Below are 12,932 nucleotides of genomic sequence, written 5' to 3'. Positions count from 1 at the left end.
CCACAGAAGCTACAGCCTCAAAGAAGTGAGTATCATGTCACTCTTTGCTTGGAACCAAGAGAGTTGTGGTCTGACATTTGAAAAATTTGGTCAAATTGAGGCTTTTTGGCAGATTAGGCTGAACAACAAAGTCAATTAGATATAAACACATCTGAAAAAGATGATGTTCAGCTTTAATCCTCTTCCTTATTTTAAAATAAAAGCTCATATAGATCATTGTTATCCAAAGGAAAAATGTTCAAGGGTTTTTATGAATGACTCATTTGGTCTCTTGACCAAAATTTGGTCTCTTGAATGACAAAAATTCATTCATAAAGCCATCAATAATAATAAGTGACCCTCTACTTGGAAAAGGGACTAGAAAAAATTTATGAAGTTGGAAGAAATTAAGGGAAAGGGTGGGAAAGAACCCACTTTTGAAGGTGCTCACCACCACAAGTTTGCTTGACTAAATGCAGAAAAAGTTAAGGATGAAAGAAAACAACCTGACCAGGGAAACCATGCAAAAGGACCATGGAAATGAAATCAAGAAACTGCATATTATGAATTTTGGTGCCAGGTCAAAGTGCATTAACTGCTTCTAACATCTGCTGAATCATTCCCTGTGCTCTGCAATCAGAATGTGTGACCGGAAAAGTCACGAGGACAGAACTGCCCCAAGCCCCATGTGAATCTGCAAGTCAGCATGTTTGATTAGAGAAAGAAAGTCTCTCAGCCAAGTGAAAGTAGTGCAGACAAACAGCAGAACTTGTTTTTTAAGTTCTAACCTAAGAGAAGACTGCTACATACCTTCTCTGCTATGCCATTTTCTGTAGTATAGATGGCCATCAACTCTGTGTCTTCTGTATCCTGGTCACCGCTCGATGTTGCTCCACCATTTATCACAACCTTCAAAATACAACCAAAAAAGAGGAACACAAGGTCTTAAAATAAATGTTTTTTTCTCTGTAATCATACCTCAGGGGATTTGGTTTTGTCCTTTGGTACTTGACATCTGCCTTTGACACTTTGTCAGTAAACATTATAAGTATGGCAAGCAATCATTCCTGTAACAGCATGGCTGGGGATATATGGAAACTTGGGAGAAATCACCTACAGAAAGGCATCCTCAGAGCCTGGATGGTGTCAACTGAGGGTGGAGAGGAACCTCCACCCACTTGGAAGAGTTCCTAAGAGGCAGACGTGCACCAGAATGATGGAACTGAAAATTTAAGTTAATGGCTTCAAGCTGACAGAGGGCAGGGTTAGGTTAGAGGTGAGGAAGGAATTCTTTACTCTGAGGATGGGGAGGCCCTGGCACAGGGTGCCCAGAGAGGCTGGGGGAGCCCCAGGATCCCTGGAGGTGTTCAAGGCCAGGTTGGACGGGGCTTTGGGCAGGCTGGGCTAGTGAGGGTGTCCCTGCCTATAGTCAGGGGGTTGGAACTACATGATCTCTGAGGTCCCTTCCAACCCAAAGCACTCTGATTCTATGACACACAAGCACTTGCCCTCTATTCTCAGTCAAGCAACTCAGGACATACTGGGAGCTGGTGCACTCTGCAGCAGGACAGTTAATTGTTCTCATCACAAACTGCCTGGGGAATTGCACATCCTGCAAACAGCACCAGAGCCCTGAAATAACTCTAGACAACACAACTGACCGTGTTTACATATAAACAGGAACAAGTGCAGAAGAGGTTCCTCTACTTGTGTAAATAAAGGTTTTGTCTGACAGAACAAAGGATTAATTCACCCATTCATGCTGAGCTTGACTGTGTAGGTGTTACCTGCAGGTGTTACTTACAGGCAGAGTGAAGAAGGTGGGATGTTTAGATTCATCCTCATATTTGCCTTCTGTTGAGCCCCCTGCCTCCACTGACTTGGAAGTGGTGTTCTTGCCAATCCCCATGGTTTCCAGGACGTCAAGGACTTGCATACAGTACCCCAAGGGGTTCTTCTGGGATCACAGGCCAAGATCTAAGGACGATTTTGATTTAAACAGCAGCACCTCCAGGAATCACACAAGCGTTCAGTAATCCAGCTGGGACATTAGGGTTGCTTTTTTAAGTATCATTAGCATCAATGGCACCTAGAATTGAAGAGAAATTCATTTTTTCTTGATTAGCTCAGCTGTATGTACAAACACACATGTTCCACAGCCTTCCCTCCCTTTCACACTCATGACTCACCAGCTTTTATCATTCCAGTTTTATTTGATAAGGAGCAGATTATCATTTAAAGATAAAGCAGGTGATGTTTTAAATCCTTTCGGTATGGGAATCTTTGTTCTTCTCTCTTGGTCTTCAATTAGTAGTAGTATATTTAAACTTTGGTTTTGTTTCAACTTCACAGTCATTTCCATAGTACTTTTTGGGAACAAAGTCCACCCATACTCCAGCAGAACTATCCCAGTCACTCCAGGGATGTTCAAAGTAGCTGCCTGATGATGCTGAAGCAACTGCTTCAGGATAAAACCCTGCATTTTGATTAGTATCACTGCTGTTCTGGCACAGGAACAGGAAAGACTGTACAGCTTCCCAGTTCTCTTTTGTTTTCTTGGATATGCCACTTCAGTCTAGTTTTCCCACATTTGCTCCTTACATTAGAGCTGCCAACCTACAGCCCTCCTCACTTTTCCCATTTCCAAGACTAAAGTAATGTGAATTATCAGATCTGAACCTAAAGTTTCCAACAGGACCACAGCAAATTCTGCAGCAAACAAAGTTTTGCAACCTGTGGTTACTGAGCTTCAAAATAGAAAGTGCAGCTGCAGAGGGCTGTGGATGGAACAAGCTCAGCTACAGATGAAAGTACATGATAGAACCTAAGAAAAAAATAAAAAAAAAATCACATCAAGTGCCATTTTCCACACAACCATGAACACACTCGAGCTGTAAAACCCACTGCAAAGTGATGTTTTAAAAAATGCAAGTTAATGGCATTTTCAACTTCCTTGCTAGAGGTGGAAACACAGCTAAGGGACACTCAAACACACACACTTACATATCTATTAGAAAGCAAAAAAAAGTATGGTCTGGGTTTTTTTTTCTTAAGCCTCCCTTCCAAAATGCTGCTCAGGGAAATGCCAGAAGCTCCAACATCAACTGTAACTGCAGTAATAATAACACTTGACAAAGACCCCTCTGCTAGGGGCAATTTAGGACTGTTTGAAAAATTACTAAGTGCTAATATTTTAGAACCTCTTAATAGCTGTTAATTGCCCATTTGCTGGAAAATTCTGGTTACTTGAGGTGGAAGAGATATTAATCTTTCAAAGCAATGGAACTTTGCAAGAGAGAAAAATATACACATAAGGAAGAAATACTACCAGGGCACTGAGATACTCCTAATTAAATCTGAATTGACTGGAAAGCAGTGTCTTCAAAGAAGTTTTAATTAAGACTTGTTTCTTAAAGTAAATATTAAGATAGCATAATTAGGAATTTCTCACTTGAACTTAGGACTGAAGAAGTCTAGTTCAAGTACTGACCATCATGTGGTTCTGAAAGAAAAAATAGGGGCATTCCTGTTTTTACAGTAACCACAGACTTTCCCCTTCAAAAGCAACTTTTAATTAGTTTGCCTGCTCCTGAGGTGCACAGGAGATAATGCCTCCTCAAATCTCTATGGGACTGTTCATCTCAAAGCTTCTAATGTAGGTCTGAGAGGTGACTGCAACAGGTTAGAGAGGTATTAGTGGAGGGTTTGGGGGCCGTGAGGGTGGCTGGGGTGGGGTGGCTGTTTTGAAGGGGTTTTGTTTGTTTTTGTTGTAGAGGCAAGAGGGATTTTTTTTCAAGCCCACAAGAAAAAAAAAGAAAAGAACTGGCCTTTTTCTGTCACTGTAGACAGTCTATTCTCCAAGAACATCAGTGATGGAGACAGGGGTAGTTTAGTCTGGCAGCTTTGTCACCTCAGACTGGAAAGGAAAAGGGAAAGGGCAGAATTACACCTCCCTAACAATGCAGCCATGCCAAGAGAACACCAGTTTAAGAGTTACACCCATGGGAAACCCACCCTTCTGGAGGTCTGGTTTAAGGTACTCTGGCACAGTAAGCTGCTTAGTTAGCATTAACTAGCATCTCCACTGATGCAAAAAAGAAAAGAGTGTTTAATCCTATTTCACTTTGCACTGCAAACCAGTAAGGCTGCTTGCTATCTTCTCAAAGAAGATGTGGTCACAGCCCAGGGATTGTTCTGGAGACTGAGAGCACTCAAATAAGCTGTGCCTTGTGCTAACTGAACCACAACAGCTAGAAGGAGCACAGCATTTGGATGAGGGCTCCCAGGTGATGAGGCCAAATTAACAGGCAAAGCCAGCCTCATCTGCTGCTTTTCCTATAGAGGGAGTGTGTGTGTGTGTGTACAGCAAGGAAAACAAGAACAAATTTCCAAACTCCTCTTCCTTCTACTCAGTAATTAAGCTTGCACTTAATGGCACAGGGGATAATCAGGTATTTCCAGCAAACTTTTATTCTGCAATCAGAAGTGTCAAAGTGAAACAGAAATCTTTAACCAGCAGCAGAAGATCAGGTTATCTGAAAGATACCATTCTGCTTTATCTGAGCTCTTATCCCACCAACTGAGCATAGCTAAACAAGATGACTCAGGCATGTTATAGCTCTCCCTAACAAATCTAACTGATCAGAATCTGAAAAGTCATGTAAAAAGAGATAAAATTCATTCACCATCAGCTTGGTACTCACAGTACAGTGAATTATCTACCGCTGTGGATCAAACAGAAAAGCTGGAAGTGATATTTCCACCAGGACACTGATTAACATTCACCTCTCTCTATACCAAATTATCTTACTGCTCATACATGATTAACCCAGGAAAGCCAAAAGCTGCCATGGGTTTACAATGCTTTAGATAAGATTAGTATCAATACAAATAGCCTACTGCAGGGGATAGTCCAGGTGCAAGTTCATGGGAGGAAAACCCTTCTAGCTGGGGAAAAGGCCACTCTGCATCTTTGGCATGATCACTTTTCCTCTGCCACATAAATCTTCCAGGTTTGGTACCGTGGGGACAGGACACAAAGCTATGGGATGTCTGGTTTGACACAACATGGGAGTTCTTAACATTCTGCATTTCCATTGCTGCTAATACCACTTTCTCTGTTTCACCAAGGGAGCTCCTGTTCTGCTGGAACAAGTGACAATGCATTTCAAAGTTCAGTGAAAGAAAGAGAGAGCTATAAAACCCATCAGGGATGGAGATAGACACTGCAAGACTGTCATTAAACATACTTCCCTTTTTCTTACTGCTGTTTCTGCCTGCAAGTCATTACTCTGGAACCTCTAGCACAAATAAAACATTCAGTGAAGTACAGAACAGTTTTTCTGGCAGAGAAACTTGCCCATGTATGAAGACAGCCACAGGAAAAGCTTGTATTTCACAAGGCACCAAATCGTATGCAAGTCTGCCTGAAAAAGAACTTGAGAACTCATTTCTTACTGGATTCAAGAGTTAACTTGGGCAGGACAGAAGATACAGATATACATTAATAGCTTATTAACATGAAAAAGAAAAATGGACCATGAACCCCAATAAAGGAGTAGGTGATAGTAATATATACATGCCTTTTCTCTTGCATGCATTGTTTTCTTTAAGAGCAGCATCATTTGATAGAGTTTCTGGCTAAACCACAATTTCCCTGCTTTTCCATATTACTCTGAGAATACCCAGTAACTACTGTAAAAGACAAATGAAATAATGTTTTTTAAAAGGTAAGTTGCTGTGATGGCATCTCTACAGTGCTGTTTGAGGGCCGTTAACACTTGAATCCAGAGCTTGGCAAAGCAAACACTGGGGAAAACAAAACCCATCTGACCTCCAGACTGCAACAGGACTGGCCCAACGGGTTGTTGGGGCTTTTCTGTTTGTTTGAGGTTTTTGTATTTTTAAACATCCATTAGAAGAGTCAACAATTGCTCAGGTGCTGTCAGACTGGCTGCCCCAGAACTGGGAAGCATGCTATATTCAGGATATACTGTTAATAAATGTCACTAATCACCCCACATTTGCATAAGCAGACCTAGGGGTTAACCCTTTGGAAGAAGCTTAGCCTGGACCTCAGGTCGTCCCCCCCCTCATCACCATAATGACTTTCAACTCTGAAAATGTCCTTTTTTTTTTCCCAAAGTGTACAAATCCCCCCAGGAGCATTAAGAGGGAAGCCGCTCTGTGAACTTCTTTATTTGCCAAACTTAACATTAAAAAGTGTCTAAAATCATTAATGTCTTTCTACATTCCAACTGGTTCTCAAGCTTCTATCAACTGAGCCAGGCCCACCATACAAAAATATTGGTCAAAATCCTTGAGACTTTCCATATCCATTTGTGCAGCTGCTTGGAGAGGGCAGGAGACAGGTAACCCAGCATAAAGCTGAGCACACAAACACAAGCAATGGGCAAAAAAGTTTGAACACAACTCAAGTGGCCCGATTTATTGCTCTGCATAATGGGGTGGGCAGCATCTTCAAACTGTTATCACACCTCCTAAAACCACAGTGAGAAACTGCTGAACAATCACAAATGTTTTACTGCTGTATAAAGTGGCAGAGCTGTCTGCAAAGACAAATGGAAACTGGCTGGTTGTGGTTTGCTCTATCGCTTTTCCCTCAAACTCTTTTAAGTTCTGCTGGAGGAGACAAGGAAACAGGTAAACCAGCTGGCAAAAAAGCTGAGAGGAGAATCCCAGGTGTGTTCCCTCTGATCTCTTAGTGTAGAAGTGTCAAACAGAATTAACCAGCTAATGAATACCCGTGGTCTTCTTCTCGACCATGGCAAATGAGGAACTGACCTATATTTGGTGGCTCTGCACTGCTGGGCAGGGGAAATACTTGTCAAGGAAGCCAAGCAGGCGTGGTTATAAAACAAGCTGGCCATGGAACAGCACATTCTTTAGAGTGTACTGATGGAAGAGCTTCCAGGAGCACTCATGTAAGGTATGCCACCTGGTAAGCACATGTTGCACTGCTTCGAGGAAGGAACGATGTCAGATCCAGCCCAGGACCTCCCTGGCTTTTACAGATGGCCAAAGAGCCAAGAGAGCTCAGTCTCCTTCATACACTAAGGAGGTGAGAATCAAATTAAGGTGACAGCTTCATTACAATTTTCAATTAGCTCTCAGATTCATGTGAATATCAACAACTTTTTCCTGCAAGAGGAGGGGACTCCCAGCCAGAAGCTGTCCAACCTTACACACCAACTAAGGTTAGCTTCACCTCAATTTTCAATAAATTCAGAACACTCAAGGTGAACAACCTGACCTGCAACAGTACATCTGGAGTTTCAACACCCCCAACAGCAGATTCCAGCATCTGGCATCTCTGAACCTCAGGCACACAACGTGCCTAAATACAAATCAAGGCACCTTCTATGCCTGAGAATACATTTTTGGCAACAGAGACGTGACAGACAAGGACTTGGACTCCCTGCACATCAAGATATTTTATTGTTAAAACGTACCAAGTGTGAGCAGAGGATAAAGCCAGCTTTAAACCCCTCCTACCCAACCCTGTGAGCACTGCAGAGCTCTCTCTGGAAAGGGCACGCTGTAGACAGTGGCTACAGATAAACTCTCAGCTCCCCTGGCGCCGGACAGCTGTGAAGGGTTTATGCCAGTAGCAAACGCACCACGGTTGCTTTGTTGGGTTTAAGGAAGTGCCTTTAGGCCAAGCAGCTGATACCACTCCACAGCACTAGGGAGGACCTCTTAAAGAGAATCCCACAGGCTGCAGGACAGAGCTGCTTAGCTTGGTGGCCAAATGATGTTCACACCAAGAGACACGGGGAAGGGGTCGGGCAGACACCCAGCTTGGATCCGCACGGGAGTATCCAGGGAGGTGCAGATGGCTGCAGGATGGATGCCAAGAGATGAGGGAAGTTCTGAAAGAAACTCCTCGCTCAACCCCTGTACCAAACTGATTAGGGAAGCAGGAGTGCTGCTTCTGTGCTTTCAGGACAATTAAGGAATTTTGTGGAGGCTCCAATTAGAGAAGTTTACTTACAGGGTGCAACTACCCCTGGCCAGACACACAGTTCAGTACAAAAGCAAGGCAATTCCCAGTTAATTATGGAACAGCAGCTTCCTCCAAATTGCTCAGGGCTCTAGTTAAGCCCACTGCACAGAATTTCTGCACTGATTTTGTGCCACTGAGGTATTAAATAACAAAGATTCCTCTTCCTATTAGACACACCTTGCCCTCTGTGCATCAGGTGGGAGCTACAGGCACTGTGGTTTGTATTTGAATGTGTCCTCACTTTTACAAGTCCTGAGTTATGCTATTTTTAATACTAGAAGATAACTTTGAACAAGATTTCCCCCTTTCTCTCTCCAGCCTGCCTGCTGTAGCTGTTTATATCTGCTATTTAGCAGCAGAAACACGGAAAGCCTGACAAACTTATTCCTGGGAAACTGTTAGAAATGAAACAGTACATTACCAAGGGAGTTTAAAATAGTCGGACCAAGTTACAAAAGATCAAGAGAGGAGCAACTTTGTTATTCAAAGTTATCTCAACACGTTGCTTGACTTTTTTCCTACAAAGCACAAAGACCCTCCCGGTTTCAAAGGGTTCATCAACAAGTACCATCGGCGAGGCTAATAAAGCCCGACAAGTACTTCACATGATGCAATCTAAGTACTGTCTGCAGACCCGCAACCACAAGTTCAATTGCCTCACAAGCGCTGGTCACGAGTATTACATCTCCAGATCAGGGCTTGGATACCAGGTTCTCTACCCCACAGCCTGTTCCAGATACATTAATGTGCCCAAAGGGCATTTTTTTTTTCAATCTTCCAGGGGGTTTTGATCATCTTACAGACATGAAAAAAGCAGCACAGCACCCACGCTTCATCTTCTGTTGCTACATGTAAAAACCATCCTCCTGCTTTAGTTGTAAGTAGAGCTTTTCCTCAGGCTATTTTGACATCGAGCCTTTTTCATCTGAAAAATACTTGTGATTTGTCTTCACCAGGCATCTCTTGGACCCGGAGCTCCTTCCCATGGAATGAAATCAGACTGAGATGCTTACCATGCCCTTAAATGCTACAGAGAAGCTTTTCCCCCTCCACCCAAGAGCAAACTACATCCACACTTAAAGAAAACTACACATCGAATTCCTAATGCAACAAAAGGCCATCATATTTCCCTTTACCTGCTGTAGAAACAGATGAAGCACTGATTATTTTTTAAATGCCCAAACTTCCTAACTTCAAGGTTTTAATAAACAGGCACTTAAAGAAGTTTTGGTCCTCAGTCAACTTCTCACTTCACTTCAAAGTACATCTTCAAAGCGCAAACATATTCTTTCATTGTAGACACTAATGAATTTTTAAGTGGTTGGTATTTTGACTGCCATCCAGAATAGTATGTCTTAACAACTGACCAGCATTATTAGGGCATGCCTACACAAAGACACGCAGGAAAGTTATGCTGGGCTCAAACCTTCCGTTGATTTAAAGCACATTAACTAAATCTCATTAACTTCCTGTGTGAATGAGCCCGTTGAAAAGCAGACTTAAATCCAGCTGAATGAGATGTTTAACAAAGGATCACACAGCTTTCAAAAAAAACTACATCTGCTTACTCAAAGTGTTGAAAAAACAGCTTACTTAGGCTGTGATTCTGAACAAAAATAGCTGGAATATGGGTATTTCCAGTATTATAGGTCAGCCTGAAGGTGCCTTTAGTCAAAACCATCATTGGCCACGCTGTTCCTCACTCGTCTTTCACCCCATTACTGTCTCATTTTGTTGTTCAAATAAGCAACAGCTTTGCCCAATTTCTGTGCAGCATGTGCACCACCCTCTGTAAGAGAACCCATCGTCCCATACGCAGTGGTCTGCATTAACAGGTCCTAAGGAAAGGCCAAGAAAGCATGCAGAAGCAGCCAGAAGATTACATTTCAAAGGAATGCAAGCAAAATCTAGGAGATAAGAATTTTACAGCTTGACATCCAGTGACTGATATGGAATGACACCTACAGTGTTCTCCAGATAGCAATGACGCTCACGGTAAATGAAATGAGACAGCGTATCGCTGTTCTTCATAAAACCCATCACTACTTTATAGATTAACTTGCAGCCCAGTACACCCCTCTCAATGTTTGTGGTAGGCATTAACTTGGTTTATAATAGCACACAGTCCTCACAGCCTCCCCGTGGAGCATTAATAATCTAAGAATTCAGATACCTCCAGATTATTATGGATGTTAATACACAGTTCATTAAGCTCCTTCACGGCACTCAGAAAGCAACCTGAGCACACACTGGTTCTGTTCTCAGCTTTCTTTGTACTTCTAACTTGGCACTTTGATGAAAGCAGACTTTTTTTTCCAAGACCTTAATCACATTAAAACAAAGGTGAAGTTAGAGACTCATCTAACAAAAATTCCATTTATTAAGCAAATCAGGGTAATGTGCCAACTTTTCAACTCTGAATGCGAAGCTCCTTTCCAAAGGCTTAGGCATTCCTATGTCTATGTTTGAAATGGATACTCACTCCTTGCTGAAAGAGAACAATTTCAGTCCAGTAAGCAATCTAAAACCAGCAGCTGTCTATACACTTGAACAAGTTACTACTGAGTTGATCTGTTAGGCTTGTCTTGAAAGAAGTATTTCATTTCCATTTAAGATAACTTAATAAAAGATCAGGCATTCAAGAAACTTTCATAAGCAAGATGCTGTACTTTTGGGGTCAAGCATTCTTAGAACCTTTTTAGTACACAAACCTCATATAAATTCCTCCCAATTTAAAAATTAAAAGGAAGCTGAAGTTTACAGGTGGAAAGGAAAAAGGGTAAATATTTTTAAGCATCTCTTTAAAGTGGTAATTTTTAAATCAAAGCAATCAAGCTCAAAACTTTAAGGTACTGAATCTTATTAAAAACCTGAGTTTGTCAGGTGTAAGCTTAATGATGCCCACAGTGAAACAGTAGAATTTTTGTAATCATCCCCATTCCCATCTGAATTCCAAGCAGCTCTTACCTCCACAAACCTGCACCGACTTCTAGAGAGCGTCTCAGGCAATTCCCCCACCGCCTGCCTTCCAGCCTACGCTGGGTGCAACAGCCCGAGCTGCAAGCTGCAGCCTGAGAGGATGCAGACATAGCAAAGGAGGATTTTTATAATCTGGTTGGGCTCCCTACATTGTATAACTGTACCGTGTCCAATCAGAGTCTCTGTGCGTTACACAACGGCTGAGACGCAGGAAGGCACCACACGGTCATCAACTGTTACTACACCACACGCCTCTGCCATGGCCAGGAGGAGCGAGTGAAGGGCCGGGCTGAGGAACAGGCAGAGTGCCTCTGGATCGACCAGAAAAAACAAGGAGGCTCAAGTGCTTTACATAACCTGCCACACAACAGGGAGGAAAAAAAAACCAGCCTGGGTCCCCAGATTTAAGTTGCATAAATATTTACATGCCTGACTCCAACAACTGTTGGAGTTTGGGGTTGGGGTTTTCTCCACCAAGTTTGCATTTTCCTATAAGGCTCCGTTGTGCAACTTGCATGGAAATATTTTTTATTAGCAATTAAGCAGTTTTCAGGAAGTCCCAAGTCTCAAAGCTCTGTTCCATAAGACAAGATTTAGCAACCATAACCTCACCAAGCACTGAAAATACACAACATAACCAGCACGTGGCTTGCTCATTTGCCTAATGGAAAATGCTGCGTAAAAGTGATGTTAAGGGCTGGAGAGCAAAGTAAGCTGGAAAAGGAGGCAGGGGTAGAAGTGAGATACCAGAAACAACCACAAAAAGACAATTAACATGCAATCTTTCCACATGAATTCATTCTTCCCTCCTTGACCTACCTCTCTTTCTGCAAGAGGACATCACTGCCTTAAGGCTGCCCTTAATAAACATCACTTTAGAATTCATTACGTCACAGCTCCTGGCTCAAGTTACTGCTTGCCATCAAGTCTGTACACTGTCCCCTTGCCCCATGAGGTAAGCAATTACACAGCAGCCTCTCCAGATACATCCTATGCTTGTGGTATTAACAAGACACCATCATTTCTTCTACAATTGATACCCTAAGTGATAATTAAAATAGGGCACCAGAAAGTAGCACTCAACTACCAGACACTGCCACTTGGGTGCAGCTGAAAGGCAGCCAAGAGCATGGGGCTCCAGGACAGAACAATGAGCTTGCTTTACCTGAAAAGCACCTTCTGAACCCAAATTTGTGACAGCAAAAGACAGGCTGGTGGCGCCATCTAGCTCCCTTTGCTTAAGGAACAAAGTCAGCACCACGATGCCAGCTTAAGAGTTTGTCATAAACTCACTTAATTGTCAGGACCTGAAAGCTGCAGCTCATCAGCAGATCAGAAATCTGCTTGTTCCTGCATCAAAGAACAGAGCACTGAATAGGGCACATTGAGCCGACACTTGCTATGTGCAGGGCTCTTTACTCTCCATTTGCTAGGAATGCATGGAAGAAAGCCAATCATCTCCACTGCTTGTTTTATGCAATGTGTGCATATATAAAGCCACATTATAAAACCAGCATTTAATTTCCACAGCAAAGAGATGTTGAGAAGTTTCTTCTGCCACTTGCTCCTTTTCTAATTTTTCTTTCCTTTGTTCCTTATGTCTGATTTCCAAATGCTTTCACAAACAGCAGTACAGTCTGATTTCAATAAAGAGGAGGCTTAAAGCAAGCATCACTGTGTCTTGAGACCATAAAACATAAACTGCTGTACCACAGGTCCACAGACTACCTGTAAGATTAGTCATCCTCAATACTTCCCAGGAATATACACTGGAAATTATTTTAGATTGAAGGCATCTAATGTTCTCACAAGGAGCTGCAGGACTAGGTAATGATGGCAAGAAAAAGGTTTTGAATTAATTAAACCACTGTCTTTTTTTTTACTCAAATGTCCAGAACTATTTTATTTATTTGGGGTTTTTTTTTACATAGTTGCATGAAAATATTGC

At 42.3% G+C, this 12,932-nt stretch overlaps 1 protein-coding gene across 1 annotated transcript in view; it reads right to left on the bottom strand.

Annotated features, from left to right (window-relative positions):
• The window catches only part of SLC23A2 (solute carrier family 23 member 2), a gene marked incomplete at its 5' end in the record, with an annotated part of 29,806 nt that extends 27,891 nt beyond the window's left edge, over nt 1–1,915 (bottom strand). The window contains 2 exons of the mRNA XM_084273834.1: nt 790–888; nt 1,784–1,915. Of these exons, the coding sequence (XP_084129960.1) occupies nt 790–888; nt 1,784–1,915 (231 nt within the window). The remainder of the gene's footprint in view (nt 1–789; nt 889–1,783) is intronic.
• Between the last annotated feature and the right edge of the window lie 11,017 nt (nt 1,916–12,932).

This window comes from Gallinula chloropus (assembly GCF_964237585.1).
Source record: "Gallinula chloropus genome assembly, chromosome: 21".
Classification (NCBI taxonomy): domain Eukaryota; kingdom Metazoa; phylum Chordata; class Aves; order Gruiformes; family Rallidae; genus Gallinula; species Gallinula chloropus.
The sequence above is the reverse complement of the archived record's forward strand: the minus strand, read 5'-3'. Positions and strand labels throughout refer to the sequence as shown.